This window comes from Oreochromis niloticus, linkage group LG15 (genome assembly GCF_001858045.2).
Source record: "Oreochromis niloticus isolate F11D_XX linkage group LG15, O_niloticus_UMD_NMBU, whole genome shotgun sequence".
NCBI lineage: Eukaryota > Metazoa > Chordata > Actinopteri > Cichliformes > Cichlidae > Oreochromis > Oreochromis niloticus.
The window spans coordinates 25,521,660-25,540,853 of NC_031980.2; the positions used below are offsets into that span (position 1 = coordinate 25,521,660).

The 19,194-nt window shown below is 44.7% G+C and overlaps 1 protein-coding gene across 9 annotated transcripts; it reads left to right on the forward strand.

Moving 5' to 3' along the window:
- The first annotated feature begins 29 nt into the window (after positions 1–29).
- Positions 30–19,194, forward strand: cep43 (centrosomal protein 43). 9 transcript variants are annotated; one of them, XM_019345572.2, is made up of 20 exons: positions 30–157; positions 2,115–2,168; positions 2,687–2,741; positions 4,368–4,456; positions 5,817–5,954; positions 6,040–6,075; positions 8,704–8,760; positions 8,850–8,923; positions 9,025–9,086; positions 9,189–9,250; positions 9,377–9,454; positions 10,092–10,139; positions 10,971–11,134; positions 11,545–11,619; positions 12,875–12,943; positions 13,811–13,932; positions 14,185–14,250; positions 18,054–18,087; positions 18,865–18,952; positions 19,027–19,194. In XM_019345572.2, the coding sequence occupies exons 2-20, from the start codon at positions 2,121–2,123 to the stop codon at positions 19,105–19,107; spliced, it is 1,446 nt and encodes a 481-aa protein (XP_019201117.1). In that variant the 5' UTR covers positions 30–157; positions 2,115–2,120; the 3' UTR covers positions 19,108–19,194. The 9 variants fall into 9 exon arrangements, with proteins under 9 accessions (XP_019201117.1, XP_019201114.1, XP_013127704.1 ...); XM_019345569.2 differs by lacking the exon at positions 30–157 and adding an exon at positions 1,105–1,237; XM_013272250.3 differs by lacking the exon at positions 30–157 and adding an exon at positions 1,105–1,237 and having other exon boundaries at positions 8,853–8,923.

Below are 19,194 nucleotides of genomic sequence, written 5' to 3' on the forward strand. Positions count from 1 at the left end.
CTCTGCTTCCTGCTCCTCCTCCTCTTCCCCTCCGTCTGCCTCCTCCTCCTCCTGCTTTCTCTTCAGCTCAGTCTCAGAAACATCTTTTGGCATCTGGCTGAAGAACACACACACAAACAGCTCACCTCATCTGAAGGCAAAGTCTTTGTTTCATCGTGTGAGTATGGAAGGACAAAACTGACAAAACACTAAATCATTAACTAATAAATTAATTCATTTTTTTAAGTCTGTCGGTCGCACTCAAAACTGAGGCACTGACGGTGTTTTACTGTATGTGACAGCCATTCCTGATTTTATCAGAATCAGAATACTTTATTAATCCCTAGGGAAATTATGTGGGTTACAGTTATAGAATAATCCTTTAATTGTCCCACAAGTTGCGCCAGTACAGTAGCATTGACAAAAACAAACTAGACCATTTATCAATACAATATGTTAAGATATGAAGAATAGCCCAATATATACAATATATACAAATAATAAATATTCAGGGTTGACAGATGTGATTATAAATAAATATCAAGAAATTGACAGAAACATTACAGAGTAAGAAAGAGTGTGTGCAAAAAGGATGTAACTATTGTAGTGTTTAGTGTGTATTAGATGGACGAGTTGTACAGGGAGATGGCCACAGGCATTTTGGTAATCTCTGGTAACATTTTTGTATGCAGTATTCCGTGCAGTACAGTGCAGTATTTTTACTCACTGGGGATGTTATGAGTCTTCTATTTTATTTTTCGGCCCCTGTGAAGCTTTTTGTAGCAGAGGTGGAACGACTGCACAGTTATGGATCTGATGTGAAGACAGACTCGGTCTGGAGATACAATAAATACAAGGTCACAAACTAGCTCAGAAAGTTAGAAATCACACAAACGCTCAAATGTAAAAATAAAATAAAATAAAAGTGGAAATAAAATGAAAAACGTGACTCTGAATCCATCTCACGGACCGTGAAGTAAACTAAGGCGTTAACGCAGTTTGTTAAACAGGTAAATTATCCAGCTCCAACTCAGCCTGCAAGCCAGCAGATGGCATTCAGATCGGCTAAAGAGCAACAGAAGAAGAAAGGGCGGAAGTTGCGTCAGATTGTTTTGGTGTGTTGTCCTGGCAGCAGCGGTTAGCTACATTAGCATCTTTAGATTCAGACAGAAACATGTCAGCAGCCGAGGACGACACGGAGCTGCGGGACCTGCTGATCCAGAACCTTGAGAACAGCGGAGCTCTGAACAAGCTGAAGGTGAAAGGTCACGTTTAACGTGAGGCGCCCTGACGGCGGGATAGGCTACAGCTACCCGCAGCTAACAGGCAGCTAACGGCTACTAACCGGCTACTCAGAGACTGTTTTAGGTTTATTTTATTTAACCTGAGAGGAGAGATGAAGTTCTTATTGAGTGTAGAGGCTCAGCAGCTGTGTGAGCTCTGTTGCTGCTGGTGTCGATGAAGCAGGATCTGACCTTTCGAAAATGGAAGTACAGTTTAAACATCCGCGAGAGTAGAGGAGACATTTTATTACTAATAGCGTGTAACTGCGGCTCAGAGTAGAACCTCAAAGCTCACAGCCAAGAAGAAGAAACCTCACAGAACAAATAAAAATGGTTTTCCTTTTTTATTTCCTTTCACTCCCTGTTTTTGTCATGTGACTCGACAGCGTCAGGTGAATGGAGCTGAGAAAGACTCGCCTCCAAACCTGAAACCACTCTGATTTATATCTGATCAGTTTGTGACTTATATCTAAACTAAGCGCTGTGTGGATGGTGGAGGTCTAGTTTCGTGCGTGCTAACTTCAGCACAGGTGGGACCTGTTAGCCTAAAATCTGATCCAGGAGCAAGGAAGATTCGGGCCGAGTGCTCGTATAAAAATAATGTGAAATACAGCAAATGAATGAAACGCTGTTAGTCCTGCGACACGCTGGTGACCCGTCCAGGTGTGTCCCGCCTCGGGGAGAGGCTCCATCCCCCACGACCCTGAATAGAATGAGTGGAAGAAAACTGATGGATGGAAATGAAATAATATTTAGGAAACTCTTTTAGTTTGAAATGTCTGTCATGAATGACATGTATGTATTTACTGATTGGTTTCAATAACTGCCTGTATCGATGACATGTTCCTGCAGGCGGAGATGAGAGCGGCGGTGTTCCTGGCAATGGAGGAGCAGGACAAACTGGAGGTGAGTGATTCACACAGTGTTGATCAGTCAGTGCTGTCCGTCATTGTCCAAGATAAGGACAATGCTGGACAATACCTCCCACTCACTCTGTGAATGGTGGCCAGTCACAACAAGAGCATGAGATTACACGTAATGCAGCACTGAACAACCCCTCCATCTAATGCACAGCACACACTGAAATATCTGCACATAAAAAGGGCAGTGTTAACCATATCTATTTAATTTGTGTAGCATACTGAATTATTTATAATAAGAGCTATTTTGCTATATTTTAACTTTAGTTTAATCAGTTCCTGTTTTTAGTGTCTCGGATCGACTGTGACCACATCATTAATAAAGTATTCAAATTCAGGAACACGTGTGACAGCAGGTTCATGGTGTGTGTAGATTAAAATCAATCGTTCACTCTGGAAAAGTGAACAATTGTGGTGGGAGGAGTCAGGAAGCTGGGAGGAGTCAATGATGGTGTGACTGACCGCTTTGACCTGATCTGAGCTCTTGCTGATGTTTCTCCTCAGAATAAAAGTCCGCTGGTCAACGAGAACCTGACGAAATGTCTCAACACCAAAGACGGTGAGTTCCTCAACTTCCTCTTCCTGCCTGCAGCTGTGAGCAGGTTAACAGCGATGAAGGTCATACTGCTTCATGCTTGCTTCGTGGCTGTTAGTTTACAGTTTTACTAAATTCAGTCCAACAGAAAGACTCATCAGTGAGAGAGTTCAGAAAGGTTTAAATAATTTCAAACATGCTCTAAAGAATCCCTCACTGATGGGAGCACCCGCAAGCACCGCGGCGCAGCATCCGCAGGTTCACGATACGTTTCCTTCTTATCCTGATGTCATCGATCAGCTTCCAGACATCTGATTGGTCAGCTGGTGTGCGATTACAAACATAACCTGTTCTGAAGCAGGCCAGCCTGCAGTATGTGTTACCATGGCAATGAGTAGGAGCTGTGACAGCAAGGGTTAAGCCTGCAGTAACCTCGGTCAGCAGGCGTTGCAGCTCCTGTGTGCCCCACAGGGGGGCGCTGTGGCTTCAGCTGTCAGCTCGTCTCCTCTCAGACCACTGCAGGGAGCAGAGTTGACGAGCAGGAGTTCACCTGGATTTCAGGTGTTCATTGTGACGTTTACATGGTGTCGGTATTTTTATAAGCTGTGCTCCATCAGCAGGAATCCACTAATCAGAGCTCACTCCGACTCACACGCTGAGACTCTGGGTACATTATGTGACTTCCTGTTGGTATGTGATTTTCTGTCCTCTATTCAGCAGTGATGACAACGATGATGATGAAGATCAGAGCGTTGATCTCTTTGGCCCTCGAGGGTGTCACACAAACTTCACAAACACACAGCAGCAGGACGCCACACACATGCACGCACACACACTCGTTTAAACCACTGGGATCGAACTGGAGGCCTGCAGCTGAGTCCTGGTTGGTCTGTGGCATGAGTAGTGACACGCTCACACACTCAGTGGTGTGAAAGCTGAGCAGAGAGTTGGAGGTCAGGACGTGTTCGTCTGACCAAAAACCTGCGCCACGTTTTTTTTTGGTTTCCTGGTGACATCACAGCACTCTAATCTTGTGTGCAGTGGACACGAACTCTGCCTGAAACCCTTTAATGTGCCGATGAAGAAGAAATGAATCTTAATAACATCAGCTGTTTGTTCTTGTGTGAGGTGTCTGTGCTTATAAAGATCACATTCTCCCGCCTGCAGGTACAAACACCTGTTTGCCTTCAGCCACTGACTGAAGCTGAGCGAGTCTGTGGGTTTAAAAGTGAAAACCTTTGTTCGCTGCTTCAGAGGCGTGTGAAGAGTTTGGACGTGTCCAGGAGGATGTTTTTCACCTTTGGGATTAAATTGAATGAATAAAGCGAGCACGTCCGGTCAGCGATGAGACGCCGATGCTTCGTGTGGCCTTCAGGGACTAAATGATGTTAAACAATGAGAAGAAAAAAGCTTCATTAAAATTAGTTTCAGGGTCATGGGAGCAAAGTCACATCAATCAGATTTCAGTGTTTGATCTGTCTTACAGATCATGACTAGTGACACGCTAGGTAATCAATCAATACGTGAAATGATTGATGAGTGATAAGGATTGGTAGAACGCAGCATCAGATGATCTCAGCTGCTGAGGGAGAAGTTTTCCCTCTGATGCATCCTGATGATGGTGATAGTGATGATGTCATGCCCCTCTAGGTCGTCTGGTGGCGAGTCTGATCATGGACTTCCTGCAGGTCTTTAACCTGGACTTCAGCCTCGCCGTCTTCCAGCCAGAGATCAACTCTGTGAGTACCAGAAGCTCCTCCTCCACCTCTTCCTCCTCATGCTGCATTCAGGTGTCATAAAGCTGTGAAGAAACTGCAGCTGTATTTTCTGATTGAGTGTTTAAGCTGTGAGAGCTGTGCAGAGCAGGTATCAGTAATCGATAATATTGCTAATCGATAATAATACATATTCCAGTGTATCGATAAATCAGAGGTGTGATGATCGCGGCCTGTGCCTGGAAATAAAATGTGAGCGATGATGTGTGAATAACGAGGGACCGAAGCAGCTCCTGAATGCTGTGTTCAACACTTGAAGCTCAGCACCACACAGCAAGTGGTTTCCTCCTCCTGCAGCCGAGGACTCGCTGAGGCGCGCTCGCGACCACAAGCTGACTCAATTTTCCTTCTCGTGGTTTGTGGGTTTGAAGCTTAGATAACTGGCTGGCTTCACTTCTGCTGTGTGACGGTTTCTGTTCCCTGTTCAGTAACAAACTCTGGAAAGCTCAGAAACCTTCGAGGACGATGCGATTCTCCCACGTTACAACAAACTGCTCGGCCCAAGCAGAGAAGCATCCAGCTGCACCTCCACCTCTGCACCTCCTCATACAGCAGAGGTGTTTCAAGGACCAGAACAGCTGGAGCTAGATGTACAGAGGGTCATCAGTAACAGTAATGGCTGTCAGATCAGCTGATGAAGATGATTTTACTGGTATGCTGAGATTAAGCTCTGTTAGGCCTGACTTTACTCAGCAGGAGCTTCCTGCTGTAGTTTTCAGAACACTTGATCTCTGACCTCTGAGGTCACTGAGATTTGAACTCCTCTGAGATTTTTAGTAGATACACCGATGGTGTTGATTTCAGGCTCTTGTGTCGCCTTGTTTTCAAGTTCTCACAGTAGCAAACTAGTGTGTTCACGCCGCCCGCCCTGCAGGGTGACAACAGAAAAACTTTGTTTCTGTTTTAGATGCAGGGTTCAATGAGAAGCTGCAGGGCAAGGGAGGCCTGCTGACAGGTGTGCAGACAGCGCCAGTGTCGTTGGTGAGCTCAGGGGCGACGCGTTCAGCCCACATTCAGACTTCAACCTGAATGCTGTCAGCGAATAAGAGCGCCAACAGCTCACTGATGAGGGTGAACGGACTGCAAATTAAACATTTCTGCTGACAAACACAACACAACCTTCATGTGACGGCTCCACGTCTGCGCAGCGTTTAAATAAAGTTTTGTCTGCGTGTTTTGTTTTGTTTTTAACCAAAGAGGCCGGTATCAGCCAATAAAGGATGTTTATGGTGTTGCTGAGCGTAAGGCCTGTGCTGGTTGGACAAGTTCTTGTTTAGTTTTTTAGATAAAGCTTTATTTGTTTCCTGCTGCTGCGTCTGTGCAGGCGAGCTGTCTGGATGGGCGGGATCAGGTCTGCAGGGAGCTCGGCCTCTCCGACTCGGACCTGAACAGGGAGTCTCCGCTGATGCTGGAGCTCGTCAGGAGGGGGCGCTACCAGGACAAAGCGGCCTCCTTGGCTGAGGTGAGACGAACCTCCTTAGGATGATGATGGTCAGCAAAGTGATGAAGAGTTATGGATGGAGTTTGTGTGTGTGTGTGTGTGTGAGAGAGAGCAGGGAGACCGAGGAGGGAGCCTTCCCAAGGTGAGCCAACTTCTCCTTCACTGTGTGTGTGTGTGTGTGTGTGTGTGTGTGTGTGTGTGTGTGTGTGTGTGTGTGTGGGTGGGTGTTTCTGGGTCATGATGTCAGTAGACGGAGGGTTTTGGTTTCCTGTTGATCTCAGGGTGTCCTAGTTTCTGCTCCGAACTCTGCAGCACACGCAACCAGCCCACAGTACTGTTACTGCAGTACTGCTATTGACACTGATAGTGCTAGTACTCATAGTAACATGCATGATGTCTTCTGCTCAGCGTCTTGACAGCTTTGCATGATCCACAGTTCAGAATAATCCTTCAGAAGCTCCACCCCCTCTGTCTAAGTAGGCTGTATTAGCTCCTCCCCCTTTAAATGGGAGGAAGAAGGTTTCAACTTTGTAAATTTTTGTGTAGACTTTTGGACTTTTAATCGTTTAAATACTAAAACAGTCTGCGGATGACAGAAGCTAACCAATGACATTGGTGGTTACATGCAGGTAAACAGTCTGCAGGTGATCAGTGGGGATTATTTGAAGCAGCAGCTGGGCAGGGCTTCACCCCTGACAGTCAGGTGGAGCTAACATGTCAGATATGTAAAAATTAAACTGCACACATCTGATCCCTCTGAGAGAAACTACTCAGCTGACATGAACATGAGAATCTGACTTAAAATTATTCCTAAAAACTCACTTCCTGCTGAATACGGACACCACAGACGGATGAGTCAGGAGGAGTGTGGACTCCACGGTATAGAGATTGACAGACCACGTGACTTTCACGCATTGCTTTGTGGGTACCCGTGGCAACAAAATCAAAACACTGCATCAAGTGCTAGCATTTCCAGCACTGGTAATCATTAATTCTGCGGTTTTAATCCCTACTTGCATTTTATTTGCCCCAAAAACAGTTATGTACAAAACGACGGACAACACGGCAAGTCCGTACAGAGACAGACTTGACGAAAAGGCAAAAAAAAAAAAGGACGAGGAAAAAATCAAAGGATTGAAAGGGTTAGGACCATACGAGCATACAGAGTGGAGTAAGGACGTCAGCGTCCTGCCCAACTTTCATCACGGACATACAGTATATATTATTATATGGTCCTAAGTGTGAGTGTATGCACTTCACGTTTATTAATTTCAGATCCCTGCAACAAGCCCAGGTCCAGTTTACTTTGGCGATTTGGACTATTCCATTTCACAGCTGTTGTTACATTTTTTTCCCATTTATTTCGTGTACAGGCCAAAGCAATCTATTTGTCGTTTCAGGTTGTAGTATTACACAACATTTTCAGATCTAATAGAAATAAAATGAGTGTTTCGTAATTCATTCAATTTATTGTCTTTATTTATAACTGGCATTATTGTTTCATTCTATTATAGAATCTTACAAGAAAGAGGCAAAATTGTATTCCATTATGCTTTATTAGCTGCTTCGGTAAAAAACAAATCAACAATGCAAAAAACCCCCAAAAACATTGCAAAACAACATACTGGAAAACAATTATTCATCACTCGATTGCTTCAATACAACACTTGGGCACATATATGCGGGACGTTTCGTGGCTGTTTTGATATCGCTCTCTCTCTTAATCGATCAAATCTCGCTCTGGTAGCAGCTTTAAACTCGGTATGACCCAGGTTGATAGAGGTGCCCAGTCTGGATCGCATTCCAGCATTTTGTAGGCTGGTTTTCCTACAAAACACAACAAACATTAGCCCGCAAAGCCACAGTGAACAAAGCAGCATAGCGCAACGAATTCAATTCAAATCAATATAAGACTTATTTGTAACCTACATCAAGAATTATGTTATGATAAATTACGTAATAACTACAACAGAAGACGTACCTTTGTGGAAATGCTTGGAGCAGACTAACATGTGAGCTGGAGTGTTCTGGCACGTTATATTTGGTCTTTGAGTTGCTGCAATACAGGCCATCTGTCGGCTCTTTGTTACTTCGGAAACATGGCTTGAACAATTTCTCTTCCACGACGTAATCCGATAAAAAAACGATCTCTTTATCCGTCGGCTTCCCGTGGCTCTCATGCGACCGGCTATTGCAGTTAATAATACAACAGCTTCTTGCCCTATCTTGTTTCTTTTTATCGCTGTGTGACTGTTTTCATGTGAAAGCCTGCGTGCGCTAGTACCGCTTGCCACGCGTTCCCAGAATCCTTTGTGGTTTTACCCCAGAATGACGTCACATTTTCAATCTCTATTTCTGGAGCTCGACTGGTCGGTTGGTCAACCCGTCCTCCTGTTAGGGGCATTTATGGGTTGGTATGGGCGTGGTCTCTGAATGTTTTTCCATCTGTGGCGTCCCTCAGAGGCCAACCTGAGTGTGAGATTAAGTAATCCAGAGTTATCCTTTAACCCCCCCCAGGTTTCTGTTCAACGTAGTTTAAACGTGTGTGTGTGTTAGGCGTGTGTTTTGTGTGTGTGTTTGCTTGCACCGGTTTGGTTTAATCTGTGGTTTGTTTTCTGTGAGCTGCAGTCTAATCTCAGCCAATATCTTGCTTCAGCTCTTTGACAACTGAGCGTGCTGAGAGAGGTCAGCGTGAGGTCACAGGTTCACACGTGTCACATCTGATCCTAATCAGCAAATAAACTACTTCCTTCCTTCCTCCTCGTTGTAGGAGCTGACTCAGAAACAGATCACAAATGCCAGGAAGAAGTTTGACTTTTACAACAAGGTGAGGCCCACACTGTACCTGTGTGTGATGTCATCAGCCATTAGCCAACCACAGGCTTCAAGTGTTGATCTTTCGTCTTTGACCCCCGGCAGGACCACAGCGGCTCAGTGCTGAGAGAAAATCTGAAAAACATCTTTACTGATTTGTTCCCCGCTGTGAACAAGTAGGTTTTATTTCCTGTTTCAGACAGTGCTGAGGGACACGGAAAGAGCCTGAGGATGATGATGACGATGATGAAGGTTAATCTATTTGTGTGACCTACAGGAACATGTTGGAGAGGTTCGTCACTGATGAGCTCAGAGCCTCAGACAAAGACTTCTCTACAAGTAAGAAAACGATTTTAAACCAATCACACTGATCAGAAACTCTGATGAAGCTCTCACTGTTCTGTCTGATTGATCTGGTTGATTTGATCGATCCGTCCACAGCAATAGACTTCCAGCAGTTCCTCGGGATGTACCGGCGGCTCTTCTCTCAGTGCAGGAGTGTGGTGAGACTCAGTTTTTGGTTTTTTTCTGATCACATTTTACGAGTTAATGTGAAACATTTAGAGTATAAATCTCAGAAAATGCTCTTCAGAGACTCCCGAGTCTCACGAGGTCTCATCTTTGTTCAGGTGCTTCAGGACTCTGATATGGGTGTGGCCCATAGCCAGTTACCTGAACAGAAAGTCAGCCCTCCACCTCTCAGTAAGGTACGTCTGCTCCGTCATCTGACTGGTCAAAGGTCATTCCGCTTTACTTCATCTCCCTGTCTTTAAAGGTGGTGACAGCACAGAGATTCTGGGTTTGTGTTTTTGTTTTTACCCCAAACGCGACAGCCTTGAGGTGGCAGTTGTTGTAATTTGGTGCTAGCTAAATAAAATAAAATTGAGTTGAATAAGGAAAGCAAGAATATTCAAAACACATACAGAAACAAACATAAAAGTAAACAGTTCACTAAAGGTCAGGGTGCAGCAGACTTTAGCACATGTGTACACGATAGAATGAACACCTTGGGGTAAATAGTTCACAAAACAGAATCAGAACAGTTTAATTTGTGTTCTAACACAGTTACAGCTGCTGGCACCACTGAAGATGCTGATGTCAGCCTGTTAGTTCTGCTGGTAGCTGCATGGAGTTGATGCTAGCACTGATGTTAGCTTGTTAACTGCCATGTAGTGAAGATGTTGGCCTGTTAGGTCTGCTGATAACCATTTAGCTATAATGTTAACCTGTTACCTGATAGCCATGTAAGAGCTGATATTAGCACTGATGTTAGCCTGCTAGCTGATAGCTGTGTAGCACTGATGTTAGCCTGTTAGCTGATAGCTGCTGTCCTGTCCTGCACAGATCCCCAGGTATAAAGGCCTCAGAGGACAGAGTCAGACAGCAGCCCAGGTAACACAATGAGCAGAGGAGAGACTCACCTTGTGCTATTGCTAACCATCACCATAAACAGCAGCTCTTCTGACTAACGCTCCTCTCTGGCCTCCTCTGTCACAGTTCAGAAACAGGAAGCTAATCTCACCTTTTCATCTCATGAGTCATCAGCTATAATGATCATAGCTCTTCTGGTTAGGGACTAAAATGAAAGGCTCTAACTTTAAATATTTTAACATTCAAACATCCCCAACTTTCCAGAGCACTTTTGCATCAGTCGTAGTTCAGAATAATCACTTATCCGATTATGGGAAAATACGTTTTAGCTCCTTCCCCTCGCTGCTGTATTTCTCCTGATTGGCGGACTTCAGGAAGCCTGCTGAGGGGCAGTACACTAAGCCTGTGAGCTATATCATCTGAATTCACCGGACACAATCACTCCCATCATAAACCTAGTTTATTCTGTGTTTATGTGATAAAAGGGCTTCTTCTTGTTCCCATCTTTCAGTATAAAAGCTGCAAAGGATTACACATCTTTAGTTTTACTGGTTAAATAGATTTGTTTATTTCTGAATGAAGACGTGAACATTTTTCTAACTTGTGGTGCTGCCTCTTTTAAAGCTTTTATTGTGAAACATACAGGAAGTTCCTGGCTGCTGAACATCAGCTTTTGTTTGAGACCTGCAGCTGATTATGATCAAAACTATCTTTTCTGCTCTAAAACATTGTGACCTGGTTACTGCAGCTTTAATCGGCCTCCACATCTTTCTCTTTACCGCGTCTTCATCACCTGCTCACCTCCAGTCTGGGGTGCACGGTGTGACCTGAACTTGTCATGTCGCTGCTCAGGACTCAGAACGCTCTCTGAGTAAAGGAGACTTCCAGCAGAAGGAGGAGACCTCCGCCGACAAGAGGGAGTGCCTGGACCTGGACCTGGAGGGGGAGGAAGACCTCGATGAAGGAGATTCTTTCTTTGACGACCCGCTGCCCAAACCACAGAAGACCTATGGCTGGTGAGCTTGGCTGACCTTTGACCTCTGAGTCAGTGTGAATTCATGGGTCAAACGTATTTCCTTTCAGCTTCAAACCACAGTAGTCATCCTTCCTCTCACATTTACGCTCCCCTCCAAAATAAAAGGAAAATTTCCAGAAAGTATTTGTTGAATCCAAAAAAGGAAAATAATTTTATGATTTCTTTTATGAAACAAATTGTTTCAATAAAATAAATGTTGCAAACAATCTGAACATTTTGATAAATGAAAACATGTTATAATAGAAAACTGATTTTTCTTTATTTAAAAGAAAATTGCTCCAGCTTTCTCTCTTTCATCTCACACCTGAACTTTACCTGTCTGTGCTGTGTCTGAACGTGCTCCCTTTCCTTCCTCTCCTCCTTCTCCTCCTCCTCCTCCTCCTGCGGTAGTCCCGTCCCCGTGTTGGAGGAGAGTCTCTCTGACTCCATCGTGTCCTCCTTGAGACGAGGCAAAAGTCTGAGCGAGTGAGTGTGCACGCCCCGTCCCGCCCAATCAGAGGAGCTGTACGTTCTTTGTTAAAGAACTTTAAAGAACTTTATTGAAACAGATGCGCTGAGACCAACACAGACACTCTTCACTTCACTACAGACTGCATAAGAATCATTGTTATTACTATTATTATTATTATTATTATTATTACTACTGTTATTTATAATTTATTTTTATTTGTTCTTAATGAGCAGATTTTCACTGAAGTGTCTCTGTGCTCTGGGCTGTTTCACTTACAAGCTGATGAATGCAAACATTCAGATTTATCCAGGATGATGATGATGATGATGATGATTGGCTGCAGAGCCCTCCATGCTGGGACAGATCCTGTGTTTCTCACAGCTTGTCAGGCGGTGTTCAGAGCTGTGAGCTGGGGTTTGAATGTGGAGCAGGATCACGGTGTTGGTGTTCCCTAGATGGACTGGGTGTGGACTGAGCCCTCTGTGGCTGTGACTGAGCCCTTTGTGGGTGAGACCGAGCTGTCTTTGTGTGTGTGTGGCTGTGCTCCATGTTGGTGTGACCGAGCTCTATGTAGGTAACCGCCTGTAGAATGTTACGCAGCTCTCAGTTCAGCGTTCGTGATGAAAGTGGAGCAGCCGGAGTCGGGGCAGCACCTGAAACCCTGTCACTCTGATTTTAAGATCAGTGATCAATCAGCAGTGAGCGGATGTTATTGATCTCGCTGCTCCCTGTGTGTGTGACGGGCTCTGCACGCTGCTGCCTGTTAATAGCAGGGAGCGTCACACCCATAAAGGGACACAGAGATACAGGAATGACACTCGTGTAAGCGCCGCCTGACGGAGCGACCACAGAAACACCTGCCGAAGATCTCCCAGCATGCCCTGCTCTTACCTGTGCCCGCTCCCAGGTGAGGCCCCGCCCTGCTGTGTCCCGTGTGATGTGTTGGGGAAGGTAAACTTGGAACTGCTCGCCCGTCCGCCTCACTAAGCATGAGTTAAAACAGCATCCCTGTTGATGCCAGTCCCACGGGCTAAGCTGTACTCAGCTCAGGTTACAGTTTGCTGGCAGCGATGTGAAACTTGTATGATGTTTGAAAGTGGGTCACAGGGGAGCTCCAAGCTTTTCCTCCTCCTCCTCTGCTCATGACTCCGAGGGTGTTTAACAGTTTTCATGGCTGATTACGTCCTCCTCACTAGAAGCTCAGACTTTGATGTTCACTGACACCTTTCTTTCCTTCTTCTCTCCTCTTCCTCTCTCTCCTGGCATCAGCTTATCTGTGCTGGCTGCTGACACAGAGGGCGAGCGAGACGAGCCTCTCTCTGATCCCTCTGAGCTCAGGTGAGCTGCAGGTGCACCTCTCTTCATGTGATTGGTCACTGATGAATCCTTCCAGGTGAAGCAGGTCAGCATCAAACCTCTGGGCTTTCCTGTCTGCTCTGACATTTTGGTTCCTCTCGTGAACACAAAAGTGTTTTGATAAACCTTTTTTATATTCCTGAACTGTGTGATGTCACAGAAAGGGGATGTCCTTTTATAGTCAAATGATTTATAGGCTTCACTGATAGGTCAGCTTTGAGTTCCAGGGATGACTTCAGGAATCATAAAGACAGGAAAAACTGATTAAACACCACTTTTTCTGTATTTATTTTTGCCTTGAAGCTGTTGCTGGCTTCTCTTTGTCATTAATCAAGTGCACCCCTTTCGGTTTTCAGTCAGACTCTCACTGACGTAACGAGAGTGTTCGATCTGTGCAGAAAATGTGAAATCTACGAAAGGTTTCTGAGTGTTTACATTACAGGGCTCGCAAAATCGCGAGCCCGACGTCCCGGGGCTAGCGATATCTCCGGTCGGGCTACCGAAAGCTATCTCAGCCCTGCCCAACGATAGGGACATCGGGCTAGCGATTTTGCGAGCCCTGGTTTATATATTACGAACCCTTGGGTTGAGCCATTGGAGGGCCATGCCCCACAGCATGGGAACCAGCAGCCTGAACTGTGCAGCTGTAGGTAGAGCCAATAGATCAGCTTCTTTACAACTCCCCTCTTCTCACGCTGTTTCTGGTCCATGTTGAATCTGCTGTTTGATGCTGTCTGCTCTGGTTGGGTGGGAGAGGGGAGGTCTGATCAGGGCTGAAGTGGGGGGTGTCTGTGTCTTGATGTTTGAGCACTGTCAGGGTCTTCAGTCTGTGCTGTCTCTTCTCTACAGGAAGGCGGAGGTGTCCGGATACAGGGGGAGTCCAGCAGCGTCACTGTCTGAGGCTCAGAGACCGGCATCAGGAGGAAGAGGAGGACAAAGCAGCGTGTCAGAGCCAAACCTCAGCAGGAACGGTCAGTTTGTTTGTCTGAGTGAGTTTGGGTCGAGTGTGTTTTTGTGAGGTCACCATATCTTTAATGAATTGATTGTGATCCTGAACGTGGCCGTTCTCTGTGGACTCCAACTGGTATGGTTGTGTGGTTGGATGTTAGTGTGGTTGGATGGTTGTGTGGACTGGTGATGTGGAACTTCCTGTTTGCTCTAGAGCAGTCTCAGTGAAGCTGTCGATGCTGACAGATAAAATGGAACTCGTGGTTTCTCTGCAGGAGCGTCTCAGGACAAAGACAGAGGCTTCAAGGCTCCAAGTGACAGAAGTGGATCTCTGCATTTAGGTAGGATTCAGCGCTGACACGCACTAGGTTTAGATCACATAACACAGAGTACATGAGCAGAAACAAACACCTGAACAAGGTCAAAACTCACGTGGAATCTCAATAAACAAGTATAAATACAACTACAAATATCAACTAATAAGATAAACATAGGTTAACGAGGACACAATGACTATCAGAAGCTGTGATCAGTCAAATGATCAGAATAATACTCTGTCCGAAACTAGCTGCTTTAGCTCCTCCCCTTCACATAATGCTTTTCTGATAGCTGCCCCCCCCTCTGTCACATCAAACAGATGAGCCTGAGCTCCCATACCTTTAGCTGATATTGACAAACTTAGTGGGCCTGTCTCAATATGCAGGGGTGCACATAAGTGGTTTGCAGGTGCGCATTCGCTATCAAAATAAAAGACGCACACCAGATAAGAAGTTGCAACGCGCGTTTGCGTACATAAGATTTTCTGGAGGAGGACAGACATTTGTTTAGAACTCTTAAAGATGTCGAAGAAGCAAGCTCCTTTAAGCAATTACTTTGGTGTTCCTCCACCTCCAAAGAAATGTCAGAAGGAGTCCGAACCACAAAAGAAGTGCGTATTCTCGGAAAAGTGGTTGCAGGAGGTGAGTTGGCTTCAAACAAGTGATGAACGCGAGATGTGGTGCAGAATATGCTGTGAAAATCCCACTCTAGCAGACAAAAACAGTGCCTTTTATATGTACACAAACGTGCGTTGCAACTTCTTATCTGGTGGGCGTCTTTTATTTTGACAGCGAATGCACACCTGCGGACCACTTATGTGCACCCCTGTCAATATGCGTACTTGTGTGTACTTGCGTTCTCGTGTACTCGTGATACATCATCAGTTGGAGACCAAGTACTGTTCCAATTCAAAGTATGCATCAAGCCGAGAACGCAAAAAATTCCTGGATGTGTTCTTGCTCCTCCCGTTTTATTGAGTATGCATCGGTGGTGACTTGTGTGTACTTGGTACAGCTAAATATCCCAGAATGCATTTCGTCCAAAACTCAAACGCGGCAATGGCGGAGCAGCACAGCTAAAAACTTTTAAATATTACTCTTTCTGGGTCACAAAATAAAGTTTTAAGTAATTTTCAGGCGAGAATGTAGCTATGTAAGCTTCAAATATCTGCTCGATTTATAAAGATATCATATATTTCCAAAAGTGCTCCGATATTTTCGGAGACGTCTGACTTCTGTCATAGCAGACCGGGAGGTCGAGGATCACTAGAGCCGGCGAGAACAGCAGACTCCCGGCACATAATTTTCAACCCACCCCCCCCTCTGCAGTCTTTCGCTACTCAGGTTAAACTCAGGTTAAACTCAGGTTAAGTTTATTGGATTTACAAAAAGTGTGCAATAATTGTTTAAACAAAATCAGGCAGGTGCATAAATTTGGGCACCACAAAAAGAGAAATGAAATCAATATTTAGTAGATCCGCCTTTTGCATAAATTACAGCCTCTAAACGCTTCCTGTAGATTCCAGTGAGAGTCTGGATTGTGGTTGAAGGTATTTTGGACCATTCCTCTTTACAAAACATCTCTAGTTCATTCAGGTTTGATGGCTTTTGAGCATGGACAGCTCTCTTTAACTCACACCACAGGTTTTCAATAATATTCAGGTCTGGGGACTGAGATGGCCATTCCAGAACGTTGTACTTGTTCCTCTGCATGAATGCATTAGTGGATTTTGAGCAGTGTTTCGGGTCGTTGTCTTGTTGAAAGATCCAGCCTCGGCCCAGCTTCAGCTTTGTCACTGATTCCTGGACACTAGTCTCCAGAATCTGCTGATATTGAGTGGAATTCATGTGTCCCTCAACTTTAACAAGATTCCCTGTCCCTGCACTGGGCACACAGCCCCACAGCATGATGGAATCACCACCATATTTTACTGTACGTAGCAGGTGTTTTTCTTGGAATGCTGTGTTCTTTTTCCTCCATGCATAACGCCCCTTGTTCTGCCCATATAACTCAATTTTAGTTTCATCAGTCCATAGCACCTTATTCCAGAATGAAGCTGGCTTGTCCAAATGTGCCTTAGCATACCTCAAGCAGCTCTGTTTGTGCTGTGGGCGGAGAAAAGGCTTCCTCTGCATCACTCTCACATACAGCATCTCCTTGTGTAAAGTGCGCCGAATGGTTGAACGATGCACAGTGACTCCATCTGCTGCAAGATGATGTTGTAGGTCTTTGGTGCTGGTCTGTGGGTTGTCTCTGACTGTTCTCACCATTCGTCGCTTCTGTCTATCCGAGATTTTTCTTGGTCTGCCACTTCGAGCCTTAACTTGAACTGAGCCTGTGGTCTTCCATTTTCTCAATATGTTCCTAACTGTGGAAACAGACAGGTTAAATCTCTGAGACAGCTTTCTGTATCCTTTCCCTAAACCAGAGGCTCCCAAAGTGTGGGGCCCGCCCCCTAGGTGGGGCGCAGAGCCATTGCGGGGCGAAAACATTTTTCTTGTAAAACGAAGGGGGGCCTGGCAAAACAAGTTTGGCAACCACTGCCCTAAACCATGATGGTGAACAGTCTTTGTTTTCAGGTCATTTGACAGTTGTTTTGAGACCCACATGTTGCTACTCTTCAGAGAAAATTAAAGGAGGGAAACTTACAATTGACCCCCTTAAATACTCTTTCTCATTATTGGATTGGACTGTGTATGTAGGTCAGGGGTCACTGAGCTTACCAAGCCAATTTGAGTTCCAATAATTAGTTCTACAGGGTTTGGAATCAATAAAATGACAACAGTGCCCAAATTTATGCACCTGCCTGATTTTGTTTAAACAATTATTGCACACTTTCTGTAAATCCAATAAACTTCATTTCACTTCTCAAATATCACTGTGTGTGTCTCCTATATGATATATTTAACTGACATTTTTTATTGTAACAACCAACGATTTATACAGGAAAATAATGACTATTAACACGGCTGCCCAAACTTTTGCATCCCACTGTAAGTCTCTTACATAACTTCAAAATGTTAATGTTTGATTTATTTCAGTGTTTTATTTGTTCCTGAGTAAATTGATTTGGCTGAGATATATTTCAATTCAGGAGGAAACATTTTCACCGGGAACAAAAACAGCATGTTAATACGTGGAGATTCTGAAGGCTGCTTCAAAATGATCAGATTATATTTTAAATATTTGTTCAGTTCTCTTCCAAACCCCAGCAACTGTCTATTGTAATTTTTGAGTGTCTGCTAAAATAAACTAAAAGCGTTCTAACTTCTCACCTGTTTTGTTTTTATTAAGGCATACATGTACACTATTTTTATTAACAGAGAGATTTCGCTACTCAGGTTAAACATGATATATAACTCACTTAGATAACTTCTAAATGTTAATGTTTGGTTTATTTCAGTGTTTTATTTGTTCCTGAGTAAATTGGATTGGCTGAGAGTAAAGTTAAGCTTCATAACATATTAATCACAGTTAAATTAAAAGGGCACGGCAGTAAAAACTCCGGACCTGTGACATCATCAAGTACGCTGGTGTTCCAATTGTACAAATCCTGAGTCCGTACTCACGTTCTCGGCAAGTACGGACTTCCCGAGAACGTGAGTACGGACTCACGTACTTGAGAATTGAGAAAGGGCCACTGTTTTATACAAGCGTCCGCCACAGGAACTGTGCAGCAGCATGTACATGTAGCTGTATGTTCTTCCTGCTCGATGACAGAAACATAACTAAAACACCAACAAACAAACAAACAAGTCCTCCAACATTCTGACTCTGAGCTGGATGAAGTCAGACGATTAACTAGGTTTTCACTTTCTTCCCTCAGATGATGAGGTCGAGTATGACGACGACTTCAACAGGTACGTACCTGTGTGTGTTTCTCTCTCTCTCACACACACACACACACACACACACACACACACACACACACACACACACACACACACACACACATACTCTTTAACCCTTATGTAACTAGCGTCATTCGCTGTTTTTATTCACGTCCTGTTTTAACCTCGAGGATTCAGAGGGTCTGATGTTCCTGTGATATCTGTGAACTCACGCTTCGAAGGTGCTGCTGGATCTGCTCATCATTATTATTACATCAGAGCCTGTTTTCACGGCACTGCTCCTTATTTGATCTTTCACTGGGAAACCCAGTTGCTCCAGATGTCTGACGAAAGTCCAGCCCTGAACACATATAACAGCTGTCATAGCACCATTTAGTGGCAAAAGGATGTTATGTTTCCCAAAGGGTGTTAGACCAGAGTTTAGACATTAACAGGAAAAGTAGTTTGTGGTTTTTCTTGCGTCATGTCCGCTGATGGGGATGATGGATTAAATCAGTATTTAACATCACAGCTGTGATTTTTAACGCTGCAATGTTTTTGCTGCCCCCAGATTTCAGGGATTTTTTAAATGTTTCTGCACGAAATAGTTGAAAACGTCCACTTCTGTAAAGCAGCTGTTCAGATTCAGTTTGAAGGAACAGAGGACAGATGTGTTGCTGACCGCAGTGCCACAAAGCCACTGTCATGTTTTGCATTAAAGTGATACCTGTCCTCTGGTCTTTGAACGCAGCTCAGGCTGGGCAGGCGGAGGTTCGTCTCACTCTTCTTCTGTTTTTTTTTTGTTAGTCACCGCTCTGACCTCTCCAAGAGCGAGCTGAGCATCGGTGAGGAGATTGAGGAGGTTTCCATTGAGGGTCCCGACCACAGCGACAAGGTGAGACCACGCCCCTCCAGCTTCACCTGCAGCTCCAAATGCAGCTTCAGGCTCATTTCTGTCTCTGTCCACAGGTGGATGAATCCACTCAGGACGTCAGCGTCTCTCAGCTCAGTCAGAGTCATGGAGCTGACTACATGGAGGACGTGGGCTGAGCCTCCCATCATCCACCTCTTCCTTGTATCCTGATATTTAAGCATTTATAGTCTCAGTGAACAATAAACTCTGTGTTCATAAATCAA

What these genes read in the sequence shown, in the direction of transcription:
- cep43 (XM_019345569.2), top strand. Translation starts at nt 1,154, where the DNA reads ATGTCAGCAGCCGAGGACGACACGGAGCTGCGGGACCTGCTGATCCAG. An exon ending in AGACAAAGACTTCTCTACAA is followed by an intron (nt 9,087 to 9,188) that starts GTAAGAAAACGA and finishes ATCCGTCCACAG; the next exon opens with CAATAGACTTCCAGCAGTTC. An exon ending in TCTGATCCCTCTGAGCTCAG is followed by an intron (nt 12,944 to 13,810) that starts GTGAGCTGCAGG and finishes TCTTCTCTACAG; the next exon opens with GAAGGCGGAGGTGTCCGGAT.